The 27,367-nt window shown below is 42.0% G+C and overlaps 2 protein-coding genes across 2 annotated transcripts in view; one reads left to right on the forward strand and one right to left on the reverse strand.

The window, feature by feature from the left end:
* Positions 1 to 4,981: 4,981 nt before the first annotated feature.
* LOC124042162 lies at positions 4,982 to 9,462 on the forward strand. Its single transcript, XM_046360552.1, has 5 exons — positions 4,982 to 5,424; positions 5,513 to 5,538; positions 6,395 to 6,466; positions 6,684 to 6,754; positions 7,497 to 9,462. Exons 1-5 carry the CDS (start codon positions 5,358 to 5,360, stop codon positions 8,563 to 8,565), a joined length of 1,305 nt encoding a protein of 434 aa, XP_046216508.1. The 5' UTR covers positions 4,982 to 5,357; the 3' UTR covers positions 8,566 to 9,462.
* LOC124040693 (serine/threonine-protein kinase PRP4 homolog) overlaps positions 9,090 to 27,367 on the reverse strand; it is a 28,807-nt gene continuing 10,529 nt past the window's right edge. The window contains exons 9-17 of the mRNA XM_046357768.1: positions 26,531 to 26,621; positions 25,227 to 25,374; positions 23,726 to 23,863; positions 20,644 to 20,797; positions 19,219 to 19,333; positions 18,614 to 18,765; positions 18,257 to 18,343; positions 15,117 to 17,635; positions 9,090 to 9,418 (exon numbers count right to left, since the gene is read on the reverse strand). Of these exons, the coding sequence (XP_046213724.1) occupies positions 17,429 to 17,635; positions 18,257 to 18,343; positions 18,614 to 18,765; positions 19,219 to 19,333; positions 20,644 to 20,797; positions 23,726 to 23,863; positions 25,227 to 25,374; positions 26,531 to 26,621 (1,092 nt within the window). The 3' untranslated portion in view covers positions 9,090 to 9,418; positions 15,117 to 17,428. The remainder of the gene's footprint in view (positions 9,419 to 15,116; positions 17,636 to 18,256; positions 18,344 to 18,613; positions 18,766 to 19,218; positions 19,334 to 20,643; positions 20,798 to 23,725; positions 23,864 to 25,226; positions 25,375 to 26,530; positions 26,622 to 27,367) is intronic.

The raw sequence follows: 27,367 nt of genomic DNA on the forward strand, positions 1-27,367 counted from the left end.
GTATTGTGCTGTGTAGGTGCTGTATCACTTAGTTCAGTTTCTCAACCTGCTTCTTTTGTGGTTTTCACAGGGAAGTTGATGAGAGAGAGCTGCAAACAGCGGTGTCTACAAGCCTACTGGAACCTACAAAAGGATTATAAGGAAGGAACACAAGAACTTTAAGAGACTGCTCATATGTGTCAGAGAGATTCTGCTCTGACAACTGAGCTGAACTTTATCTGTTAAGATTGTGCATGGCACGACAGAAAGTTAATGTTCCATGGCTTTTTTTTCTATGAAGAACCCAGAGAGTTATTTAGTTATTATTTATTTCCTGTTTTTTTCTGTGAAGAACTCAGAGAGGGTTATTTAGTTATTATTTATTTCATTAATAGTGTTATTATTTGTTTCCTGACTTTTTTTCTGTAAAGAACCTGGAAAGGGTTATTTGGTTATGTGTGGCTTTCTGGAAAACAATAAATTTATTAAGCTCCCCTACGATCGTCACACTTTTTCTGTTACAAACTGACACCGGCCCCCCATCAGAGAAGGGAAAAGTTATGTGGCCCTCACAGGAAAATGTTTGGGGACCCCTGAGGTATAAGCTTAATGCCCCCCTAGGACCCACATAGGGGTACAGGAGTTCCGGGAGGTGGGCTTGTTGCCTTTGGAGTCCAGAGTGGACCGACTTATACCTAATCATATGTTTGTCATCTTAAATGATTGTGCCCCAGGTTACTTGAAAAACCACATTGATATTGTCTATAACCAACCCAGTTACAATACCAGAGCTAGTGTGTCATGTCAAGGAAAATCCCAAGAGTAAACATGTATTTGTCTGGTGGAATAGCCTACCTATGGAGATCAAGCAAATGAAAAAGTAGAAATAGCTTTTATAAAGCAGGACTAGGTGTTCATTTGGAATAGCGCCCCCTACTGCTGGTCTGGTGTATTTATTTGAAGGATCGGTATGATGTGCAATGAATAGATAGTTTAACTTGAAATTAATGGTTGATTTTTAAGGTGTTAAGGTTAGGTTTAAGATTTTTAAGGTTAGGGAGAAGTACAGTGAATAATGACACTTATTAGAATGTCAAAATAAATTAATGTATTTTGTTATTTTGTTTTGCCTTTGTGTTATTGTTTTTACCACCGAGGACCACATTGGAAACAAGCTTTTAATTAATACTTTCAAGTGATATCCTCTGGCGTAGACATTGTACATTTTGTTGTGTCTGTTACCCAAAATAAATAAATCGATTCTTGAAGAAACGGCTCATGAGCTTAGTTCAACTGTAGTATCCCATCAGAACCGAAAATACAAGCTTTGTTTTACTACAAATGTTTGTGAACAATATAAATGTCAACAAACACTGTATGCTATAGCCTCAACACATGGTTAAAACTATCATTTTGATATCATGGACAGTCAGTTCTACATCCATAGCAGTCTATGAATTTGAGTGGCAGGTATCCTAGCAGTTGGGCCAATAACTGAACGGTTGATGATTTGAGTCATGTTACTTAAGCCTCTTGGAGGGAACACAACACCCCGCTACACTCAACTCCCAGTGGAGTGAAAGAGGTATGTGACTGTAGGTGGAGGTATGTGACTGTAGGTGGAGGTAAAGAGGTATGTGACTGCAGGTGGAGGTATGTGACTGTAGGTGGAGGTAAAGAGGTATGTGACTGCAGGTGGAGGTATGTGACTGTAGGTGGAGGTAAAGAGGTATGTGACTGTAGGTGGAGGTATGTGACTGTAGGTGGAGGTAAAGAGGTATGTGACTGTAGGTGGAGGTATGTGACTGTAGGTGGAGGTATGTGACTGCAGGTGGAGGTATGTGACTGTAGGTGGAGGTAAAGAGGTATGTGACTGCAGGTGGAGGTATGTGACTGTAGGTGGAGGTATGCGACTGTAGGTGGAGGTAAAGAGGTATGGGACTGTCGGTGGAGGTAAAGAGGTATGTGACTGTAGGTGGAGGTATGGGACTGTAGGTGGAGGTATGTGACTGTAGGTGGAGGTAAAGAGGTATGTGACTGTAGGTGGAGGTATGTGACTGTAGGTGGAGGTAAAGAGGTATGTGACTGTAGGTGGAGGTAAAGAGGTATGTGACTGTAGGTGGAGGTAAAGAGGTATGTGACTGTAGGTGGAGGTATGTGACTGTAGGTGGAGGTATTGACTGTAGGTGGAGGTATGTGACTGTAGGTGGAGGTAAAGAGGTATGGGACTGTAGGTGGAGGTAAAGAGGTATGCGACTGTAGGTGGAGGTATAGAGGTATGTGACTGTAGGTGGAGGTAAAGAGGTATGTGACTGTAGGTGGAGGTATGTGACTGTAGGTGGAGGTATGTGACTGTAGGTGGAGGTATGTGACTGTAGGTGGAGGTAAAGAGGTATGTGACTGTAGGTGGAGGTAAAGAGGTATGGGACTGTAGGTGGAGTGAAAGAGGTATGTGACTGTAGGTGGAGGTAAAGAGGTATGTGACTGTAGGTGGAGGTATGTGACTGTAGGTGGAGGTAAAGAGGTATGTGACTGTAGGTGGAGGTAAAGAGGTATGTGACTGTAGGTGGAGGTAAAGAGGTATGTGACTGTAGTTGGAGGTATGTGACTGTAGGTGGAGGTATGTGACTGTAGGTGGAGGTATGTGACTGTAGGTGGAGGTAAAGAGGTATGTGACTGTAGGTGGAGGTAAAGAGGTATGTGACTGTAGGTGGAGGTATGTGACTGTAGGTGGAGGTATGTGACTGTAGGTGGAGGTAAAGAGGTATGTGACTGTAGGTGGAGGTAAAGAGGTATGGGACTGTAGGTGGAGGTAAAGAGGTATGCGACTGTAGGTGGAGGTATAGAGGTATGTGACTGTAGGTGGAGGTAAAGAGGTATGTGACTGTAGGTGGAGGTATGTGACTGTAGGTGGAGGTAAAGAGGTATGTGACTGTAGGTGGAGGTAAAGAGGTATGTGACTGTAGGTGGAGGTAAAGAGGTATGTGACTGTAGTTGGAGGTATGTGACTGTAGGTGGAGGTATGTGACTGTAGGTGGAGGTATGTGACTGTAGGTGGAGGTAAAGAGGTATGTGACTGTAGGTGGAGGTAAAGAGGTATGGGACTGTAGGTGGAGGTAAAGAGGTATGCGACTGTAGGTGGAGGTAAAGAGGTATGTGACTATAGGTGGAGGTATGGGACTGTAGGTGGAGGTAAAGAGGTATGTGACTGTAGGTGGAGGTATGGGACTGTAGGTGGAGGTAAAGAGGTATGTGACTGTATGTGGAGGTAAAGAGGTATGTGACTGTAGTTGGAGGTATGGGACTGTAGGTAGAGGTAAAGAGGTATGTGACTGTAGGTGGAGGTATGTGACTGCAGGTGGAGGTATGTGACTGTAGGTGGAGGTATGTGACTGTAGGTGGAGGTATGTGACTGTAGGTGGAGGTAAAGAGGTATGTGACTGTAGGTGCGGGTAAAGATGACAGAGGATGAGAATATTACCTTTAACAGGGAATTTACTCTTCCTTTACACAATAATTTGGGGAAAATGGGCTGGATGGAACCAAAGCAAAGAAAGTAAAAGTTAAAGAGCCCCCTCTCTTATTTTACCTATTCTTAATGCCACCTGGCGCGCTAACCAAAATACTGGGGGTGGTCCACCCAGGTCTTACCTAGTGTGCTAAGCACTCTTAAGGTGCCTTCCCCTTCCCCCCGGGAACAAAAACAGAATAATTACTAACGTAAAGTGAGTAATTTCAATAATCAAAACCAGTCCTTTTGACATAAACATACCTCTGCAGGACCAGCTACAAAACACTTTACAACAAATTATACAGACCCACAACAAAACACAGGACGCACAAAGAAGCTCTCTCTCCTAACAAAGGAACACTGGCTTTTCAAGCTGCAGAAGGAGTTTGTAATTGAAAACTGCTGTTTCCTTTGACAAGAGGGTTCAATCATCGAGGGGCCGACAAATAAGCTGCTTAGAATCCAGAAAGCCATTTCCTGAAATACACACATACAAACCCCAAACAACACAGAAACGGGGGAATGTAACAAATCCCCTTGGTCGACTAGGTAAAAAAAAAAATCGGTCAATTTATTTAACCAGGCAAGTCAGTTAAGAACAAATTCTTATTTTCAATGACGGCCTAGGAACAGTGGGTTAACTGCCTGTTCAGGGGCAGAACGACAGATTTGTACCTTGTCAGCTCGGGGATTCAAACTTGCAACCTTTCGGTTACTAGTCCAGTACTTTAACCACTAGGCTACCCTGCCGCAATGTACCCTTGCGCAAGGCACTTAGACCTAATTGTTAAAAAATAAATAATACTAATAATAATAATACTAAAATCTCCAGGCTCATCCCTAAGCTGTTCATCAAAACACAGGCGGGGTGTCCGCTTTAATATAATATCATTAAGGATTCTACTCATTCATTTCTGAAGAAAAACACAAATGTGGAAAATGTATGGATAGGCTATTCCGTTTAGCCACACAACTATCTTTATATCTTTATTTTACACTTATTTTACCAGGTAAATTGACTGAGAACACATTCTCATTTACAGCAATGACCTGGGGAATATTTACAGGGGAGAGGAGGGGGGATGAATGAGCCAATTGTAAACTGGGGATGACTAGCTGACCGTGATGGTATGAGGGCCAGATTTGGGAATTTAGCCAGGACACCGGGGTTAACACCCCTACTCTTACTATAAGTGCCATGGGATCTTTAGTGACCACAGAGAGTCAGGACACCCGTTTAACATCTCAATCCGAAAGACAGAACCCTACACAGGGCAATGTCCCCAATCATTGCCATGGGGCATTTGGGATATATATATATTTTTAGAGCAGAGGAAAGGGTGGCTCCTACTTGCCCTCCAACACCACCAATGGGTTTTTAATCTATTTGAGGCTGGAGTAAACAGGCTACATTTCCAGGACTGGGAAGTTACCATAGTTCATGTGTTACCATGGTTTCAGTCACCATTTTCGTTTTTGAGACATGAAGCAAGCTAATGGAGCCCATCTGTGTCGCATATGACAGAAAGACAAAACACACATCTTAGATCATTTAAAGATAACTTTTGGGCACGCGTTGTAACATTGTATCTGGCTAAATCTTTCGGGAAATACAAGTCAATAGGCTATACCTATGACGCTACGAGGACAGAGAGTGTAGTAGAGAAAACGAGCTCCTAATGTTACAGGTAGAGAGATATATGAATTGATATACGGTGCTGTAAAATGATAACGGAGAGAAAGAGGAATATCTGATCATGTCCGTATCAAGTGCATGTCCAAGTAAATATTAACAACGTCTGGAATCCCAACAGTTTCACTGCAATTATCAAACGGCAAGAGCCCGACAAAAACGCCAAACCTCAACATGTCAAACCGGTACATGTCAACAGCTCGTAGGCACGGTTTAGCGGAGACGCATCTCTCGACGCCAGGTAGGTTAAACCTATCTTTATTTTCATGAAATAATTATTTTCACCCGATTTATGCCCGACTGAAATGTTGCGCTTTCATTTTTTCTAGGAGCTGTTTCTGGCCAAATACACCAGGTGAGTGACAAAAAAACAGGCTCATCACACCGCTTTTTCAATAAAAGCAAATTAAAGGCAGTGTAACGTTAATCTTAAACAATTCAATCTTCATTCTGATAAGCATTTTCTCAGTGTGCTAACAATTAGGGTGTAAAATTAGGATGCAAACTGGTAGCCAAAATGTTGCCAGTAATATATATAAAAGGTATGGGATGCTCCACAAACAATTAAAGGGATCTCACAAATGTTTAGATCCAGAGAACAATAAAGGTCTCTTGACTGAAAAGGTGGTGTGCTATCTTAGTTTGTGGTAGCATCCAACATCAGTGTGATGGGACTTTCCATTTTATTTATATATTTGTTCTCTCTCCGTGCACCTGTAAACACAAGAGCTGTTTGTAGCCTATGTATACTAAAGGCTACCAAAATAAAAACAAACGATGGCAGACTTTGTGTGTAATTACAATTTGACTATGTCATTATACCTACCTTCTAGGTTAATGAAGTGCTACTAAAGTGTGATTGTAGCTTTCCATAATCTATATAGATAGGTACATTGCCTTAAGAAACTTCCCCCATTGCATATTCAGCTAAATGGGGAAAAAAAGATCACATGGTTTAATTAATTAGAGAAAAACTCATTGGAGACCTTAATTAAAACGTGTATATGTCGGTCTTTACTTAACATGCTTTTTCTATTGCACAACAGCTGTCCAAACTTATCTAATGCTAATCTCATATTTAAAGTAGGGCTTTATAAAATAATAAGAATGAATAGTTATTATTTCTCAGATCTTGCTCCCGATTTCAAAAAGTCTAACCAACTGTCAGCTTTAATTAAGAAAAGAATGAATGAACTGTTTATTGCCCACAGGACTTCTATATCTCTCATCTGATTCGTCAACTTGAGGACTTGGACATGTCAAGTGGTGTCAGAGCACAGAAGGTGATAACTGTAAAAGTACTTACTATAGTTTAGAGCATTTAGATGTACAGCATGTATGAGCAAGTCTAATCCATTTGAACTGTTCTGGATGTTTCCAGACAAGGAATTGTTACCGGCTGTGTGTGACCATTTCAACAAATTCCTTTGCTTTTAGCGTACTGTTGTTTTTAATGCCTTTAAAAATGCATTTAATACAATCATCTTTTTAATTTCTTAGATATTTCCATCAACACTCAATTCAAGTATCTACCTGACCACCTGTCATAGCCCATCAGAGTCTACATCAGTGTAAGTAGATGAATATTTTAAAATGCCTGCTTACTACCCTAACTTGGTGACAGCTGGGCTATTCACGGGCTGAATGAGATCTTCAGTGTGGGAATATTACCCCTCTGTATACGTCACCTGTATAGAGGACAATGGGATATTAAACAATGGGCCGGCCATTACCTTGATGGAGGGAAAATCAATCAGAAATGTATGCCAGCCCGTCTGACAGAATTTGGTGTCATGTTTGTTCTGCCTTCGCCAAAATACCGAACTTTAAATTGACTAGCTTTTAATTGGAATCAATAAAAAATAAACTTTAAAAAAATGTTGTGTATCCAAACTCAAATATTAGGTTACTTCACCCCTATTTCTTAATTATCAAAAAGGAATATTCCACTCAAAATATAACCAAACATGATTTACCTTGGCTATAGTCAATCCACTAGGACAGATTTTAGGTATCCGTTTTGCTTCGATAAACTACTTAAAAACACCACGTGGTTGTCAGTATTACCAAAGGTGTGAATTAAAAACACCACGTGGTTGTCAGTATTACCAAAGGTGTGAATTAAAAACACCACGTGGTTGTCAGTATTACCAAAGGTGTGAATTAAAAACACCACGTGGTTGTCAGTATTACCAAAGGTGTGAATTAAAAACACCTTTCAGGTTTGTGGAGTTTGAAATTAAAATACGTGTTTTATGTCATTATTTATTAAAGATCGCCATACTACTTATTTTTATTCCCTCTTATCTTTAGCAAGAGCCAATCACAGAGAGCCCAGTTCAGGATGATCCACAGACGGCCAACAATCAACATCCATCATCTCAACAGCAGGCTACGGCACCCGAGTTTCACCAAACATAACCAAGGGGAGGGCCGGGGCACAAGCTCCAGTGAGTCTCTGTTGAAAATCACACCTGTCCAGGCGGCTTACACTATCAATTCGAGGGACAGGAGAAGGGCCAATGGGGAGAGGAGGGTAAAGACATTCTACTGTTGGGGCCCAATGAATGACAGAGCAGGGCTTGGGTCAGGAACCAGCACTGATGGGTCAAAGCGAAACGGTAGCAGCACACCGGCAGACATCCACTCTGACGCCAGCGATCTATCCGACCAAGAGAAAGGAGGCGCCCAGGCCCACGAGTGGGTCACGCCCGAAGTAGAGCTCCGGTTGAGGCCTGAACCTTTCGACTTAGACCTGGACTCCGACTTGCACTTCTCGGAGTCGTCGGAGGCCCAGTTGCCATTTGCGGATGTGCTCCCAGCATCTCTGAAAGTGCTGGATCTGACCCGGAGTCTGCCCAGCACGGCCGATTGGGAAAGTCGCCAGAGCCTGCACATGCGAGAGCCTTCATTGGTTGCCATCGTAAGCAGACTATCTGAGATGGAGGATCTGCAGGCGGCCACAGTACAGCGAGAGCTGACCAAAACGGGCCGGTGTCGGCCGGCTACGGCCGTCAGCTTGACCAGGAGCACTTCTCGCTTGAGGAAAGCAGATTCAGTTGTGTCCAGTGTTACGGAACTGAGCCTGTCTCGAGACTCACGCACTAGGCCGACTTGTGCTCCTTACAAACAGAATCGCATCAGGGTGGGTGCAAGGCCACATACAGTCTTTAAGAGGCCCTGTTCCAGCTCAGCCAAACTAAACAGGACAGAGACCCTTGTCCAGGTCCAGTCTTGGGGTGAGGGATCAACACCAAAACCTACAGGTTGCACCAAAATCAGAAAAGCCAAAGCTAGCAAGAAAGGTACATTGACCTCCCACAGAGTGTCACCACCAAGCTCTGCAAAGAGAACTAAAGCCAGGGACTTGAGAAAAGCTTAACAAATTGGAGATTACACAGACTGTGCATTTAGAAAGCCTTTTCCTTTAACAGGGTGTTCCTGATCGCAGCACAATGTTCTCAAAGTAGAACATGACAGCTAAGTGAACTAGTGTACCAGTCAATGAATGTACAACATATCTCGTTAGACCTTACCTGAACCCTTTGGTGTCATGACGATATAACATGTCAAAGTTCAGGCAATGTTATCTACTGTAGGTACTGGAAGCTAGTTGACTAGTGGGAGTTAGCATGCCTAAATTAACACTCTGTTCAGGGTTCAAATTATACAAACTCTTTGGGATGACTATTTTCAGGGTGTCCTCACTGACTGTTTAAGTTCATATTCTAGCACCCCTTAAATTCAAACCATGGTTGAGTCATGTTTGTTTTAAGCCAGGTGTCATTAAAGCAGACAGGCTAAGTCATGATTGTTTTTGTGACATCTTGTCATTATGGCAACACAATTAATGTAGTCTATGGCAGCTTCCAAGTAAACTGTTATCAAAGAAACTCAACATCTTCAGATAGTCTGTGCCTATGTTTATTATATTAATACGCCAAATGAAAAATGAACACACGTTGTTTTGTTCTCAATTAAGGACAGAGCATGCACATTGATGTTATATCATAAGAAAACAGTAGTGGACAAGATTACATTGAATAAAGTGAAGGATGTGGACAAATGTGTTACATAACATTTTTTTCCCTTCTGTTTTAACATTTTCTATTTGAGAAATATCCACAGGGGCTCATTCGTTGAACATCTTCCCTGGTCTCCAGTCTTACATGGGCACCAAAGCAGAGAGAGGAGACTGAAGGAACCAAGGCAGGGAAGAGAAGTTCTGACTTACCCTGAAAAACAAAAACACAAAATTGCAATGTTACCAGTGATAACATTAATCTGGCCATATTTATCAATAACAAGAAAAAGTATTACCTTTATTGTTGATCACTTTGGCATAGATTTAGCCACATTATAACCAAAGTTCAATCGAACTAAATACAATTTATCATGATTTCCATATACTTTCTCAGAATCCATAAGCAAAACATCCGAGTTCATGAACAAATCACACCCAATGTGTCTAATGCCGACTCATTACGATAACAACGTGTAATAGTGACTCATTACGATAACAACGTGTAATAGTGACTCATTACGATAACAACGTGTAATAGTGACTCATTACGATAACAACGTGTAATAGTGACTCATTACGATAACAACGTGTAATAGTGACTCATTACGATAACAACGTGTAATAGTGACTCATTACGATAACAACGTGTAATAGTGACTCATTACGATAACAACGTGTAATAGTGACTCATTACGATAACAACGTGTAACACCGACTCATTACGATAACAACGTGTAATAGTGACTCATTACGGTAACAACGTGTAATAGTGACTCATTACGATAACAACGTGTAATAGTGACTCATTACGATAACAACGTGTAATAGTGACTCATTACGATAACAACGTGTAACAGTGACTCATTACGATAACAACGTGTAACACCGACTCATTACGATAACAACGTGTAACACCGACTCATTACGATAACAACGTGTAATAGTGACTCATTACGACAACAACGTGTAATAGTGACTCATTACGGTAACAACGTGTAATAGTGACTCATTACGATAACAACGTGTAATAGTGACTCATTACGATAACAACGTGTAATAGTGACTCATTACGATAACAACGTGTAATAGTGACTCATTACGATAACAACGTGTAATAGTGACTCATTACGATAACAACGTGTAATAGTGACTCATTACGATAACAACGTGTAATAGTGACTCATTACGATAACAACGTGTAATAGTGACTCATTACGATAACAACGTGTAATAGTGACTCATTACGATAACAACGTGTAATAGTGACTCATTACGATAACAACGTGTAATAGTGACTCATTACGATAACAACGTGTAATAGTGACTCATTACGATAACAACGTGTAATAGTGACTCATTACGATAACAACGTGTAACACCGACTCATTACGATAACAACGTGTAATAGTGACTCATTACGGTAACAACGTGTAATAGTGACTCATTACGATAACAACGTGTAATAGTGACTCATTACGATAACAACGTGTAATAGTGACTCATTACGATAACAACGTGTAATAGTGACTCATTACGATAACAACGTGTAACACCGACTCATTACGATAACAACGTGTAACACCGACTCATTACGATAACAACGTGTAATAGTGACTCATTACGACAACAACGTGTAATAGTGACTCATTACGGTAACAACGTGTAATAGTGACTCATTACGATAACAACGTGTAATAGTGACTCATTACGATAACAACGTGTAATAGTGACTCATTACGATAACAACGTGTAATAGTGACTCATTACGATAACAACGTGTAATAGTGACTCATTACGATAACAACGTGTAATAGTGACTCATTACGGTAACAACGTGTAATAGTGACTCATTACGATAACAACGTGTAATAGTGACTCATTACGATAACAACGTGTAATAGTGACTCATTACGATAACAACGTGTAATAGTAACTCATTACGATAACAACGTGTAATAGTGACTCATTACGATAACAACGTGTAATAGTGACTCATTACGATAACAACGTGTAATAGTGACTCATTACGATAACAACGTGTAATAGTGACTCATTACGGTAACAACGTGTAACACCGACTCATTACGTTAACAACGTGTAATAGTAACTCATTACGATAACGTGTAAGTGACTCATTATGATAACATGTAATAGTGACTCATTATGATAACGTGTAATACTGACTCATTGCGATAACAGCGTGTAATAGTGACTCATTATGATAACGTGTCTAACACAGACTCATTACGATAACAACGTGTCTAACACAGACTCATTACGATAACAACTTGTCTAACACAGACTCATTCCGATAACAACGTGTAATAGTGACTCATTACGATAACGACGTGTAATATTGACTCATTACGATAACGTGTCTAACACCGACTCATTACGGTAACAACTTGTCTAACACTGACTCATTCCGATAACAACGTGTAATAGTGACTCATTACGATAACGACGTGTAATACTGACTCATTACGATAACGTGTCTAACACCGACTCATGGTAACAACGTGTAATAGTGACTCATTATGATGATAACGTGTAATACTGACTCATTGCGATAACGTGTCTAACCGACTAATTACGGTAACAATGTGTAATAGTGACTCATTACGATAACGTGTAATAGTGACTCATTACGGTAACAACGTGTAATAGTGACTCATTACGACAACAACGTGTAATACTGACTCATTACGGTAACAACGTGTAATAGTGACTCATTACGATAACAACGTGTAATAGTGACTCATTACGATAACAACGTGTAATAGTGACTCATTACGATAACAACGTGTAATAGTGACTCATTACGATAACAACGTGTAATAGTGACTCATTACGATAACAACGTGTAATAGTGACTCATTACGATAACAACGTGTAATAGTGACTCATTACGATAACAACGTGTAATAGTGACTCATTACGATAACAACGTGTAATAGTGACTCATTACGATAACAACGTGTAATAGTAACTCATTACGATAACAACGTGTAATAGTGACTCATTACGATAACAACGTGTAATAGTAACTCATTACGATAACAACGTGTAATAGTGACTCATTACGATAACAACGTGTAATAGTGACTCATTACGATAACAACGTGTAATAGTGACTCATTACGATAACAACGTGTAATAGTGACTCATTACGATAACAACGTGTAATAGTGACTCATTACGATAACAACGTGTAATAGTGACTCATTACGATAACAACGTGTAATAGTAACTCATTACGATAACGTGTAAGTGACTCATTATGATAACATGTAATAGTGACTCATTACGATGATAACGTGTAATACTGACTCATTGCGATAACAGCGTGTAATAGTGACTCATTGCGATAACAGCGTGTCTAACAGACTCATTACGATAACATGTAATAGTGACTCATTACGATAACATGTAATAGTGACTCATTACGATAACATGTAATAGTGACTCATTACGATAACGTGTCTAACCAACTCATTACGATAACAACGTGTCTAACACAGACTCATTACGATAACAACTTGTCTAACACAGACTCATTCCGATAACAACGTGTAATAGTGACTCATTGCGATAACAACGTGTAATAGTGACTCATTGCGGTAACAACGTGTAATAGTGACTCATTGCGATAACAACGTGTAATAGTGACTCATTGCGATAACAACGTGTAATAGTGACTCATTGCGATAACAACGTGTAATAGTGACTCATTGCGGTAACAACGTGTAATAGTGACTCATTACGGTAACAACGTGTAATAGTGACTCATTACGATAACAACGTGTAACACCGACTCATTACGATAACAACGTGTAATAGTAACTCATTACGATAACAACGTGTAACACCGACTCATTACGGTAACAACGTGTAATAGTAACTCATTACGATAACAACGTGTAACACCGACTCATTACGATAACAACGTGTAATAGTAACTCATTACGATAACAACATGTAACACTGACTCATTGCGATAACAACGTGTAATAGTGACTCATTGCGATAACAACGTGTAAGTGACTCATTACGATAACGTGTAAGTGACTCATTACGATAACGTGTAATAGTGACTCATTACGATAACGTGTAATAGTGACTCATTGCGATGATAACGTGTAATACTGACTCATTGCGATAACGTGTCTAACAGACTCATTACGATAACGTGTAAGTGACTCATTACGATAACGTGTAATACTGACTCATTACAATAACATGTAATAGTGACTCATTACGATAACAACGTGTAATAGTGACTCATTATGATATCGTGTCTAACCGACTAATTACGGTAACAATGTGTAATAGTGACTCATTACAATAACAACGTGTAATAGTGACTCATTACGGTAACAACGTGTAATAGTGACTCATTACGGTAACAACGTGTCTAACACCGACTCATTACGGTAACAACGTGTCTAACACCGACTCATTACGGTAACAACGTGTCTAACACCGACTCATTACGGTAACAACGTGTCTAACACCGACTCATTACGGTAACAACGTGTCTAACACCGACTCATTACGGTAACAACGTGTCTAACACCGACTCATTACGGTAACAACGTGTCTAACACCGACTCATTACGGTAACAACGTGTCTAACACCGACTCATTACGGTAACAACGTGTCTAACACCGACTCATTACGGTAACAACGTGTCTAACACCGACTCATTACGGTAACAACGTGTCTAACACCGACTCATTACGGTAACAACGTGTCTAACACCGACTCATTACGGTAACAACGTGTCTAACACCGACTCATTACGGTAACAACGTGTCTAACACCGACTCATTACAATAACTGAAGTAGTTACTGATAACATATTTGAAAAATGTCAGGTCATGACATGTCTACTAATAATTGACTTAGCAAAATGGCATCATCATACAATGCCCCCCCTCCCCCCCCCCCCGTCTTCCTGCTTAGACATCAACGATGGAATAAAAATCTGCCAAGACTGCGACATTTGCCTCTTCCTCATTTGCGCCCTCCCTTGAGCTTTGCCCACATGGGGAAAAGCCACAAGCGTCAGTCTCAGAAGATTTGAATGCTGTTGTTGATTTCTGTATGCAGGAATTTCCCCCGCTTTGTATGATGTTGTCATATTGATGAGTCCACTTTTACAAATACTGTAACTCTCTCCAGAACAGAAACCTTTGTCCAGAGGAGGTTCCTTGCGAGACTCTTCTCTAAAATGGCGGCACCTAGAACATATAGAGAACAAATGAACAAGTATCTTGGTTCAACTTTGACAGTTACAAGTCAAGCTACCGGACGCCTGGTGGTTCAACTTTGACAGTTACAAGTCAAGCTACCGGACGCCTGGTGGTTCAACTTTGACAGTTACAAGTCAAGCTACCCGACCTGACGCCTGGTGGTTCAACTTTGACAGTTAAAAGTCAAGCTACCTGACGCCTTGTGGCAATCTGGAACCAGTTTAGAGCCATATGCGTAACCAAAACACACTCAGGTACATGTGCAGCATGTAATGACACTTTGTTAACCAAAAAGTGTCTGTCATGTGTAGACGAATACAAAGATAAATCCTTAACATCTGGTGAGAGGCAACATTTGGAACCACAACTTTTTAATGGTCGAGTGTGGGTGATGACAAATGCCTTCCCGGAAAACAGTAAGCAAAATAAATTTGCCATATTGTATTTTACATCACCCCCAGTGTTGTTGGCTTCTAGTATCTAATAACAAGCTGGAGCATCCCCAGGGAACATTAGTGTAGAGGTGCTGACTATCGGCAAATTAACTGGAAGCTATACAACTAAATCGAGTCGCTGGGAGTTATACGAGTTTGCGACTATTTATTTCTATAGCTTTACGGCTTTTAGTATCTACACATGCCATCAGAAATGACCTTGATAAGTGGCCTCGTGGAGGTCTTGTCTCTCTGAAAGGGGAGCCCGGCCTGGAGAAGGAAGTGCTGGACTCTTGTCTCGCTCTCAGCCACCACAGGAAACATCATTGTGGGGAAAAACAGCACAAACACCAGCGTCAGTGAAACAGCACACAACATGATGTCTTCTTCTGCTCCTTTGGTTTGATCTAAATCTAAATCTAGCACGTGAGGGCCAAATTCTAACTTTTCGATCTGTACGTGTCAAGTTTTGGCGCACAGATCTCAAGTTTGGATTCTAGCCTAAAAATCGCGGAACACCACCAAAGTATTCTTAGTTTAGGTTTGGTGAATTAGCTTTAAAAAGAACGCATTTCAGTTCATTGTTGACACTTTACGGGGCCTGAACATTGGCATTTGTATGTAGGGAAGACATTTTATGGAAAAGGCATATACATACTGCATTAGCTACTCGTTTAGGCTGTTTTATTTCTGTTTTGGTCCTATAAGATCATTATTATATATATATAACACCAAATAGAGGCAATTACCGCTCATAACAAGCAGACTCAAAGCTCAGTGCAGGAATATCCCTGGATCAAAAGACACCATGGTCATACAAAACATGAAAACCAATGACAGATAACAGAGGGAAACAAAACACTTACATAGCCTTATTATATATATTTTTTTTTAGAGAACACACCTAGAAACAATTAACACATGCTTTTGTGTACATAGCAAGACTGCTATCCTCACAGTTTCTAACACCGTAAAGGGAGCGCAGAAAAAAAAGGTATTTATTACACAGTAGAGCAAATAAAACGTAGCTGTTGCATTAAGAGAAGTACACTGAAGGTGACAGCTTGTTGGATAAAGCCCCCCCCCCAATTTTCTCTCTACAATTTAGATGCATGACCGATTTGGATTTTCTTTTAAATCCAATCTTTGCCATAGCGATTTGAATTATGCTTAAGAAATATATAGTTGTCTTATAGAAACCCTATTTCTTGACATAACCATGTCTACAGGGACATCTGGCTAAAACCATGTGTAAATATATAAAAAATAAATAAAACATGAGGTAATAATAACCAGTTGAAGTTAATGAGTTTTTTTTTTTTTAGGAGGGTGGGGGAGAAAGCTTACCTTCAATGTACTGTAAGTGGTATACAACCTGCTTTAAAGTAGAACCCAAGGACCCCCCCAACCGTTTGGGTTTTCGGCACTGACAGACCCACAGGCAGCAGCAGAACGGGCATGCGGACCAGGGCCTGCACAGACACCAGGATGTGGGGACAGGGTGGATGGGGGCTTTCAATACCTGGGGGAGACGCGGATATAGACATCATTTATGCTGGCCCTGCACCACATCACAGGTAACAGTAAGTCAAAGGAGCTGCCAAGGTTGCAGGAGTTTAGTCAACCCACTGTACAAACATCCCATTCAAAAGGGCAAGGGTATTGGGTTACCCTCCCTGCTTGTCACTGCCTTGGTAACTCATGAATGACCATTAGCTCAAAAACCCTCCCCAACAATCAGAATTAACATTTTACTTAACCCAATCAGAATTAACATTTGACTAACCCTCCCCATTAATCAGAATTAACATTTGACTAACCCAATCAGAATTAACATTTGACTAACCCAATCAGAATTAACATTTGACTAACCCAATCAGAATTAACATTTGACTAACCCAATCAGAATTAACATTTGACTAACCCAATCAGAATTAACATTTGACTAACCCAATCAGAATTAACATTTGACTAACCCAATCAGAATTAACATTTGACTAACCCTCCCCAATAATCAGAATTTACATTTTACTTAATCCAATCAGAATTCACTTTTTTTTTTTTTTACAGCAAAACATTTCATCCACCTTCAGTCACCTGCAAGGGGCCAATCAAAAAACGGAAGATCTGATTGGATGAAAGTCCAACTCGAGTGGCTTACTGTCCATGAGATAGAGGGCTTATAATGAGACAGAACTATCTGACTTGCAGGTAGGCTGAAACTGAACATATGCTATGCAGCAGGCATTCTGCTTGGAGCCCTACTACGGTTATTTATACAATCCAGAAGATCGATGAAAAACGGGAGAAAGAGTGTGTGTGTGTGTGTGTGTGTGTGTGTGTGTGTGTGTGTGTGTGTGTGTGTGTGTGTGTGTGTGTGTGTGTGGTTCAAACAGGGGACGAAAGATAATACTACTTCCTCTCCATCAGCAGTGCCAGATGGGATGGGGGTCCAACCATAGTCAAACTAAGGACTCAGTACTGGTTGCAGCAATCAATGCATGACTGTGAGTGGATACAGTACGAAGTGGTCAGAAGATCTTCTCCTGGATGTAGGGGTGCTGCAGGGCCTGGTTGATGCTGATCCTCTTGGCCGGGTCCAGCATAAGGGTCAGGTCCAGCAGGTCCTTGAGCTGGGCCACCTTCTTGCGCTGGTCCTCGGGCAGACGCTGGCAGCCCACCATGTCAGCCAGCAGCTCCTTGGTGGGGTTGATGGTGCTCATCACTGTCACCTTCTCCTGTGAATGGGTGGGACAGAAGAAGAACAAGTGGGGGAGGGGGGAGAGCGATGGAGGGAGGGAGGGAGCGCAGGAGGTAGAGTGAGAGAGAGAGAAAGAGTTGGGATGAGAAGCAGAACAGATAAGTGGTGTGGAGTTGGATGGGGCGGGGCAAGAGATCAGAGTCGAAAAAAGACCCAGAGAGGAAAACAAAAACGGTTTTAAAAAGGAGAGAAAAAGAGAGAGGAAAACAAAAACGGTTTTAAAAGGAGGAATGAGTGAAGAAAACAAAGATAGTAGAGAGAAAATGAGCAGAGATATGGAAAGGGGGGGTTGGAATAGGAGGAAATGGAGAATGAAAAGAGGAGGAGAAAGAGGGAGAAAAAGGGTGGGAGAAAGAGGGGGAGTGTGTGTGGAAAAGAAGTAAGCACGGAAGGCAAGAGCAATGACACCATAGAGATGAGATGGACATAAATCGATACATCACATCATTTGGGGTTCGTTTGACTTTTTTGCAGATCACAAGGTTTTCGAGTCATCCTCTGAAAAGTAGGGTCCTTAAAAATAGACACATGGCTTAGCTTACTATTCTCCATTAACATTCCCACTGAGACAATATGAGAGAAAACAACAACCTCCTACCCTTTCAGTAACTCTGTCTACTTCGGTGTACAGGAAGTTGAGGTTCTGGTCAAAGTGCTGGTCCTTGAACACACCTTTCCTGATCATCTGTGCAGGATAGAAAGATAATAGTTGGGGGGGTCAATTCCATTTCAAATGATTCCATTCAGGAACTAACCAGAAACTCAAGAGTTTAGATTCTTCAGATTGTTTTAAAAATTGGAATTTCAATAACACTTCTGAATAAATTGTTTTTCTGCTGTAAAATGTCCCTTAGCAGGGTGAAGGGAGTGTTTCTGGATGGACCCTACAGTACAGTTAAATGTCCCGTAGCAGGGTGAAGGGAGTGTTTCTGTGGTTGGTGGATTTTGGTCTGACCTTATTGGGCATCTTGCCCTTGAGGTCCATGGCGAGCTTAATCATGTGGTTGTTGGTTTTCCCTGGGAAAAGGATCTTGCCCGTATACAGCTCATACAGAGTGCAGCCAACGGACCACATGTCGATGCCGTGGTCATAAAGCTTCCCGATGACTGCAAGGACAGATAAAGGCTTTAGGAGACATGGGTCAAACTATGGAAAATTAGTATGTTTGATGAGCGTTGTGTTCATAAGGTCACACCGTTTTCAAAAAGATTCTAAATGTTTTATAATGGGGGGGGGGGAAGTAGCCCCCTCCCTATTTTACGCAGTTTTTCATTCCGTTTGGCGAGTACTAAACACGACAGTTGAATATTTTCCCTTCAAGTTAAGACCTACAGCAGTGTTCTCCAACTGGTCGCGGAGAGCTGCTGCACTAATTCAACCAATCAAGGACTTGATGAGCAGGTGATTAGTTGAATATAACTGGGCTGGAGAAAAAGCCTGAACCCAGTAGTTCTCCAGGTCAAGGGTCGTGACAGGATAAAAAAAAATTAAAAAAAGAACAGGAGGAGGAGAACAGAAAAAGAGAAGAGTAGGAAAAGACAAGAAGAGAGGAGTCTCACTAATCTCCGGCGCCCTGTAGAACCGGCTAACCAGGTAGGGAGTGATGTCATTCTCTGCCACGTGTGACGCTGAACCAAAGTCGCAGAGCTTGAGGATGGTTTTCGACTCGTTCACCTGGGGAAAACAAACCAATAAAATAAAATATATGCAACTTGACCTATATAAAAACTCCAGCCAACAGGTTTAAAAATATCAAAGGTGACATCAAAGCCCTGTCAAACAGCACATTGTTCACACTGGGTGGGTTCAATTAGCTCCGTCAAACAGCACATTGTTCACACTGGGTGGGTTCAATTAGCTCCGTCAAACAGCACATTGTTCACACTGGGTGGGTTCAATTAGCTCCGTCAAACAGCATATTGTTCACACTGGGTGGGTTCAATTAGCTCCGTCAAACAGCACATTGTTCACACTGGGTGGGTTCAATTAGCTCCGTCAAACAGCACATTGTTCACACTGGGTGGGTTCAATTAGCTCCGTCAAACAGCACATTGTTCACACTGGGTGGGTTCAATTAGCTCCGTCAAACAGCACATTGTTCACACTGGGTGGGTTCAATTAGCTCCGTCAAACAGCACATTGTTCACACTGGGTGGGTTCAATTAGACTGAACTGAGGTCCACTCCCGTCATGTGACTGGGAGAAACTGGTAAGGGTAGAGTGCCCTGATCAAAACTGACAGTTATCTCCGCAAGCGGGTCATAACCTGCTATTAAAACATTAATTCTCCATTAAATGTTTGTTAAAATCTTCTCTCTGGGGGCTACGGTGGATTACAGGTGACTGTCTCTCTCTGGGGGCTATGGTGGGTTAGAGGTGACTGTCTATCTCTGGGGGCTACGGTGGGTTAGAGGTGACTGTCTCTCTCTGGGGGCTACGGTGGGTTAGAGGTGACTGTCTCTCTCTGGGGGCTATGGTGGGTTAGAGGTGACTGTCTTTCTCTGGGGGCTACGGTGGGTTAGAGGTGACTGTCTCTCTCTGGGGGCTACGGTGGGTTAGAGGTGACTGTCTCTCTCTGGGGGCTACGGTGGGTTAGAGGTGACTGTCTCTGGGGGCTACGGTGGGTTAGAGGTGACTGTCTCTGGGGGCTACGGTGGGTTAGAGGTGACTGGGGGCTACGGTGGGTTAGAGGTGACTGTCTCTCTGGGGCTACGGTGGGTTAGAGGTGACTGTCTCTCTCTGGGGGCGACGGTGGGTTAGAGGTGACTGTCTCTCTCTGGGGGCTACGGTGGGTTAGAGGTGACTGTCTCTCTCTGGGGGCTACGGTGGGTTAGAGGTGACTGTCTCTCTCTGGGGGCTACGGTGGGTTAGAGGTGACTGTCTCTGGGGGCTACGGTGGGTTACAGGTGACTGTCTGTCTCTGGGGGCTACGGTGGGTTAGAGGTGACTGTCTCTGGGGCTACGGTGGGTTACAGGTGACGTACCAGGATATTGTCAGGTTTGATGTCGGCGTGGAGGATGTTGCAGCGTTTGAGCAGCTTCAGGGCCAGGAAGAGCTGCTGGCTGTAGGAGCGCACCGCCTTGATGTGGAGGCCCACGTCTTTGCCATACTTCTTCAGCACCTCGCGCAGGTTCATACTGAGGAGGAGAGAGAGTAGAGAGACACCACATACAATATTAGGGGTGAGTCACAAAATGGCACCCTATTCACTAAATACTGCCGACATTGCTTGTCCAAATATTTATATATCCATTTTTTTAGATGTGTGTGTTGTGAAATTGTTAGATATTACTGCACTGTTATCACTGCATTGTCGGAACTAGAAGCACAAGCATTTTGCTACACTCGCATTAACATCTGCTAACCATGTGTATGTGACAAATAAAATTTGATTTGATTTTGTTGGAGCTAGAAACACAAGCATTTCGTTCCACCCGCAATAACATCTGCTAAAACACGTGAAGGTGACCAATAAAATATGATTTATTTTAGCGCACTACTTCTAACCACAGAAGAAGAAGAGGAAGTAGTTCACTATGTAAGGAATATGGAGCCATTTCAGACGGTTTAGTAATCCGTCTGCACTAAAAATAATAATTGAGATGCTGGTTACAACGAAAACAATATCTACTCAAGAGGTAAAACACAGGACAGAGTTAGACTGGACATTGCCAGCGACCTCACGATACTTTTGCATTTTACATTACTCTATTGTCGGAATGAAATAAAAAAAATCAAACAGAAAAGTATTGATCCTTTTTTTACCCAAGACAATGTGCTGTAGGATTCTCTCTCTCTCTCTCTCTCTCTCTCTCTCTCTCTCTCTCTCTCTCTCTCTCTCTCTCTCTCTCTCTCTCTCTCTCTCTCTCTCTCTCTCTCTCTCTCTCTCTCTCTCTCTCTCTCTCTCTCTCTCTCTCTCTCTCTCTCTCTCTCTCTCTCTCTCTCTCTCTCTCTCTCTCTCTCTCTCTCTCTCTCTCTCTCTCTCTCTCTCTCTCTCTCTCTCTCTCTCTCTCTCTCTCTCAATAATGAGTGTGTTATATGCCTATTGATCAGCGTTGGCACTCATGTTAATAATTTGAACGCTCACCTTGAGGCTTGATACCATTCTATTTTATGTAAACAATAAAAAAATAAAAATAAAACTTTTACAAGACATTTTATTTACTATAACTCTATTGTTAATTGTTAGGGAAATTACATGAAATGCTGTTTGTTGCAGTAGGCCTTTAGAATAATGCAAAACATATCCTGGACTCTTAAGTTGATGAACAGGAAGTAAAACGATACCGAAACTAATTTCACACACGACAGTTAGCCTATAGACCAGATTCATTTGACAATACTCTGACGAGTGACAATGTTAGGCCTATCAGCTGTCAAATTGTACATGAAGAAAACGGGCCAATCTTGTCATTTACAAATGCATAGAATGGAGAATGACAAAATCCTGCAGTTTCTATGACATTTACCTCTGTCAAATAACTCTCATAATTCAAGAGGTGCAGCTCTATTTCCAAATGTCACATTTTCAAAGAATATACGTGTGGTCCCTGTATTCAGCACATGACCCCCCCCCACGCAGCAGCATTGCTTTGGCTACTAAGCAAAAACAAATAACATTAAACTTAAAAATATGCTATTTACTTAGGCAACTAATCCTTTACAATAGTTGATGCACTATTTATCATGCGTTGGTGCTTATGTTTCAGCACCATGTGGGTTGATATGCATCTGATGCTAAAGGAGATGACCGGCAACGTTCTCTAGCGGGTACCTGTAGGATGAAAGGCCAGGCGGTTCTAAGTGTTTAAAAAGAACAAGCTATAGGATGACAAATACTGGAAAAGGAGGAGAAAAATCTATACTTGGGAGTCACAGTATTGATATAAAAATGGGCAAAAATAATACCACTATTCCATATCGATTTCCCCCATCCCCAGGACAGAGAGCAGCCGACTCCCTCAGAGTTCAAAACAGCCTCTTTGCGTCAATAAGACCACCTCTTTTCAGACTCCATCTCCAGCAGCTAAGGCTTTTACAACAAAAAATTATCACTTGAAACCACATTCTTTAACACAGGGAGAGCAAACCTATGCTCAAGGGACCCACCTTGGGGTGTTGCGGTGACCGTATTGCCGCCACACCGGCGGTAATTACCTTGTTGAGTCAAGGTAATTAGGCTTCTCCAAGCTCTGATGCCGATGCTGGTCATTAGTAGCCTACCAAACTTGCGAACTGCCTGGTACCCAGCACTCTATTGTCCCTCTAATCACTCTGACATCAATGTAAATGTAATAGAACATCTAATTAAACACTTAATAAGAACCCATGAGCTTATGTTGCGCAACATCTCTACAGGCTATGCAATTGTGCAAGAAAACAGAGTGATGGCCTCTACTAAAAAGAGGATCATGCAGCATTAAAATGTATTAAAAATCAAAACACATAGCCCAACATTTGGAGAACAACTAAAATGATGCTTAATTTAGAGTTATTAATGCATAAGAATACCTATTTCTTTGTTAACCGCTCAACACAACTCAGCATTCCCTCCAATCGTTTGGAGAAAATATCCTTTATTTTATTCAGTTTTGTTCAATTTTATTCTTAACTACTATAAAATAATGCCGGAATTCTAAGCAAATCTTGTCTGCTAAATGAACTAGCGTAGCCCACAGCCTTTTGGCATAGCCACATAAGGACAACTCAAGAGTATGCTATTCTGTTCTGAAATAGACTACATGTTCTTCAAATCATGCTTCTTAAAACCGGTCTAAAATAAATCAAATGGCTTCATTGTGAAGGTGTAGGCTATATTAAATTAATTGATTAGACTTTTTAAAATGTAGATGTTCAAAAGATCTGCATAAATGGCTTTGAAGCCAGGAGATGCTACATGTGTTCATTAATTAAGTCAATTACCGTGAAACTGACAGTTATTTGCTTGACAATCACCGGCTGACAACCTTTCGTGACCACAAAAGCCCTAGGCCCACCCTGCCTATACAATGAGAAGGGAAACACTGCACTCAATCTAGGGGTGCCAGTAACCTGGAGGGTGGTACCTGAGAGGCTCGAAGACCAGGCAGAGGTGCTGCTTGTGGTAGAAGTGTCGGAAGAGGCGCAGGCAGTGGAACTTGTCGTCAGGGTCTGCATCGTTGAGTTTCTTCAGGAACTCCAGCTCCTTGAGCCCAGTCTTCTGCCTATTGGGACAAAGAGACCACTTCGATGAGTCTAAATTCATGGACACACACTGGTGTGCCAGTAGTACAGGTCCCCCTGGAGAGCTATTGGGTGGACAGGGTTTTGGTTCCAGCCCTGCTCTGACACACCTGACTCAGATAGTGGAATATGTGGAATATGGTGTGTTCGAGCAGGGCTATAACAAAAAGCCTGTACAATATCTACCCACAATAGTAACTGAGGTAGATATGTAACTAGGAACACAGTGACAGATAAAGTAACAGCAGTGTAAGTGATGAATCAAAAAAAAATGAGTGCAAAATAAAAAATGGTCAACGCAGATAATTAAATAGTTAACCAAACCGAACTAATTATTAACCAGTCTTATGGCTTGGGGGTAGAAGAAGCTGTTCAGGGAACAGTTGGTTCCAGACTTGGTGCATCGGTACTGCTTGCCGTGCGGTAGCAGAGAGAATAGTCTAGGACATGGGTGGCTGGAAGTCCTGGATGGCAAGAAGCACTGTACTGGGCTGTACACTCTACCCTCGGTGGCGCCTTGTGGTCTGATGCCGAGCAGTTGGCATACCAAGCGGTGATGCAGCCAGTCAAGATGCTCTCAATGGCGCAGCTGTAGAACCTTCTGAGGATCTGAGGGCCAAAGCAAAATTGAAGGTGGGGGGGGGCGTTGTCATGCCCTCTTCACGACTGTTGGCGTATGTGGACCATGATAGATCCTTTGTGATGTGGACACAGTAACTTGAAGCTCTCGACCCGCTCCACTACAGCCACGTCGATGTGAATGGGTGTGTGCTCTGTTTCCTGTAGTCCACGATCAGCTCCTTTGTCTTGCTGACGTTGAGGGAGAGGATGTTGTCCAGGCACCACACTGCCAGGTCTCTGACTACCTCCCTATATGCCAGCTCATCATCTGTGATCAGGCCTACCACTATCGTGTCATCGGTAAACTTAATGGTGTTGGGTGTTTTGCGTGGCCACGCAGTAGTGGGTGAACAGGGAGTACAGGAGGGGACTAAGCACGGACCCCTGAGGGGCCCCGTGGCGGATGTGTTGTCACCTACCCTCACCACTTTCTCTAATGTATTTTTCATAATGTGTCAGACCCCAGGAAGACTAGCTGTCGCCACAGGCGTCAGCTAATGGGGATCCTAAATAACATAATCAACCTGGGGGCGGACCGTCAGGAAGTCCAGAATCCAGTTGCAGAGGGAGGTGTTTTAATCCCAGGGTCCTTAGCTTAGTGATGAGCTTGGTGTTTAACGCTGAGCTGTAGTCAATCAACAGCAAGTAGTATCTCCCCAGTTTCAAAATGTTTTCTGCCTACAGAACCGGGTCCAAGACTAGCTATTGGTAAACGACACTCACATGAGCTCATTGTTCCGAATGATCTTAATAGCAACCTCCTGGCTGGCGCGGGCCACGTCACGGGCTCGGATGACGTTGCTGAACACGCCCTGCCCCGTGTAGCCGTACACACTGTACCGCTTGTCCAGTTTCTCCCCGATATTGAGTCCTGTCAAATAGCAAAAGACATTGAATGTATTAGCTAATTGGTTATGAATAAGTAGGGATTGACCTTAAGCGTTTCCCTGTTGCCTGGGGAAAGTAAACAAAAAACGGCAAAGAATTCCAGTAGGCCTAAAACTTATGGTTCATTCCCATTGTTTAGGTGAAAGACTGACAATTTATGGGATTCATGGCAGCCGGGCAAGTGAGCTTGCTCTATGGTTACGCCATTAGGAAGTATAAAATTAAAAACATAATTCCAGTAGCCTAACACACACACTATTTTTTGCTACACTGGAAGAGTAACTTTTGGTCAATGCGAGCAGAATGCTAGCCACAATATCCTTTTGCTCTCAGGCGTGAGCTGCGTGTCGAAATCTTGAAAATGGAACCAGAACTGAATATTATGCTCAAAACAGAGCCGGCACGGTTACGCTCAGGACTTGTTGAACTGAACAGGAGCGTCTCACACTAAGCAAAAGTTACGCGTCCGATGTAGCAGGCGAGTAAAACAGATTGTCTGATCCTCTTTGTTGTTTGAATTAGTGACTAACAAGAAATTTTCGAGCAAATCAAAGTTTATTGGTCACAGATGTTAAAGCAGCTGCAGCAAAATGCATGTTCCTCTAAAAGTAAATATCTAGCAATAAAAACACACAGACATTAAGAAATATCAAAACACGCCATATGTCAGAGACTGGAATATAAATAAACATCTAACATAAAATATTAAAACGCAAAATGTAAAGGGTTAGATCCATGTTTCATGAGCTGAAATAAAAGATCCCAGAAATATTCCATCTGAACAAAAATCTTATTTGGGTAGGGTGCTGAGGAGTATTTCTGTCTGTAATAAAGCCCTTTTGTAGGGAAAAACTCATTCCGATTGGCTGAGCCTGGCCCCCAAGTGGGTGCCCTCCAAGGCCCACCCACGGCTGCACCCCTGCCCAGTCATGTGAAATCCATAGATTAGGGACTAAGGAATTAATTTCAATTGACTGATTTCCTTATATTATGAATGAACTGTAACTCAGTAAAATCTTAGAAATTGTTTCATGTTGCGTTTTATATTTTTTGTTCGGTAGTGATTAATGAATGAAAAAGCTAACAAACAAATGAAGGAACAAAATAAGGAAGGAGCTTTAATTCCAAATGGGACTCACGGTAGTATCCCTCTGCGTCTGTCCAGTTGTCTCGGAGGTTGGGGTTCTCCTTGAAGTCCTTCCCGATACCTGCTGCTCGAAACCTTGCACTCTGCAGTGGCCACAAATCACTTAATGTTAGTATGACGGGAAACCAATGTATTTTTCCAAATGTTAGTTTTTTTTTCCCCCTTTCAAGAAATCAGTTATTATTCTGATGGGAATATGTGCTTGATTGAGCTTGCCTCTGGCGCAATGGAACCAAAGGAACAGTCCCAAAAGTGCAAATGCTGTCCATCTGGCACCCCATGCAGGCCCATTTAAACGCTCATTTGAACCAAGGTCTGACTGTCAGGCTACAATACAAAACCACAGTTGAGGTGGTATTCTGACTTGAGATTGACGCGACAAACTTTTAGTCCCGCACTGACATTAACAAATGATTTACGCTTAAAGTCCCAACTTGCGTGCTTATCCCGACTCCCCAAAAAATAAAAAAAATAATTAAAAAAAATCGGACAAGCAGTTCTCAGTCGCCTCACAGAAAGGTCACCAGAGAAAACGCTGTGGCCCGGTCTAAAGTTACCCACTGACTGATGCTTGTTTGGACAGTAATAATAACAAGGGTGCCCCGAGACATGGATACCACTCTTAGCAACCCTATCTGACAGGATCCTATTCCATAGACAACTTCATTTAAAAAAAAAAAAAAAAGTTGAAGACACATTGGCACAAGTCATGGTGGTCAGATTCCAAGTTGAAGACACATTGGCACAAGTCATGGTGGTCAGATTCCAAGTTGAAGACACATTGGCACAAGTCATGGTGGTCAGATTCCAAGTTGAAGACGCATTGGCA

The sequence above is a fragment of the Oncorhynchus gorbuscha genome, linkage group LG08, assembly GCF_021184085.1.
Source record: "Oncorhynchus gorbuscha isolate QuinsamMale2020 ecotype Even-year linkage group LG08, OgorEven_v1.0, whole genome shotgun sequence".
Classification (NCBI taxonomy): Eukaryota; Metazoa; Chordata; class Actinopteri; order Salmoniformes; family Salmonidae; genus Oncorhynchus; species Oncorhynchus gorbuscha.

Bases quoted from the DNA above. Each gene is read 5' to 3' on its own strand.
- LOC124042162 (XM_046360552.1), top strand. From the start codon at position 5,358: ATGTCAAACCGGTACATGTCAACAGCTCGTAGGCACGGTTTAGCGGAG. The intron at 5,539-6,394 runs GTGAGTGACAAA...TATTGCCCACAG, and splicing joins TTTCTGGCCAAATACACCAG to GACTTCTATATCTCTCATCT. The intron at 6,467-6,683 runs GTGATAACTGTA...TTAATTTCTTAG, and splicing joins GTGGTGTCAGAGCACAGAAG to ATATTTCCATCAACACTCAA.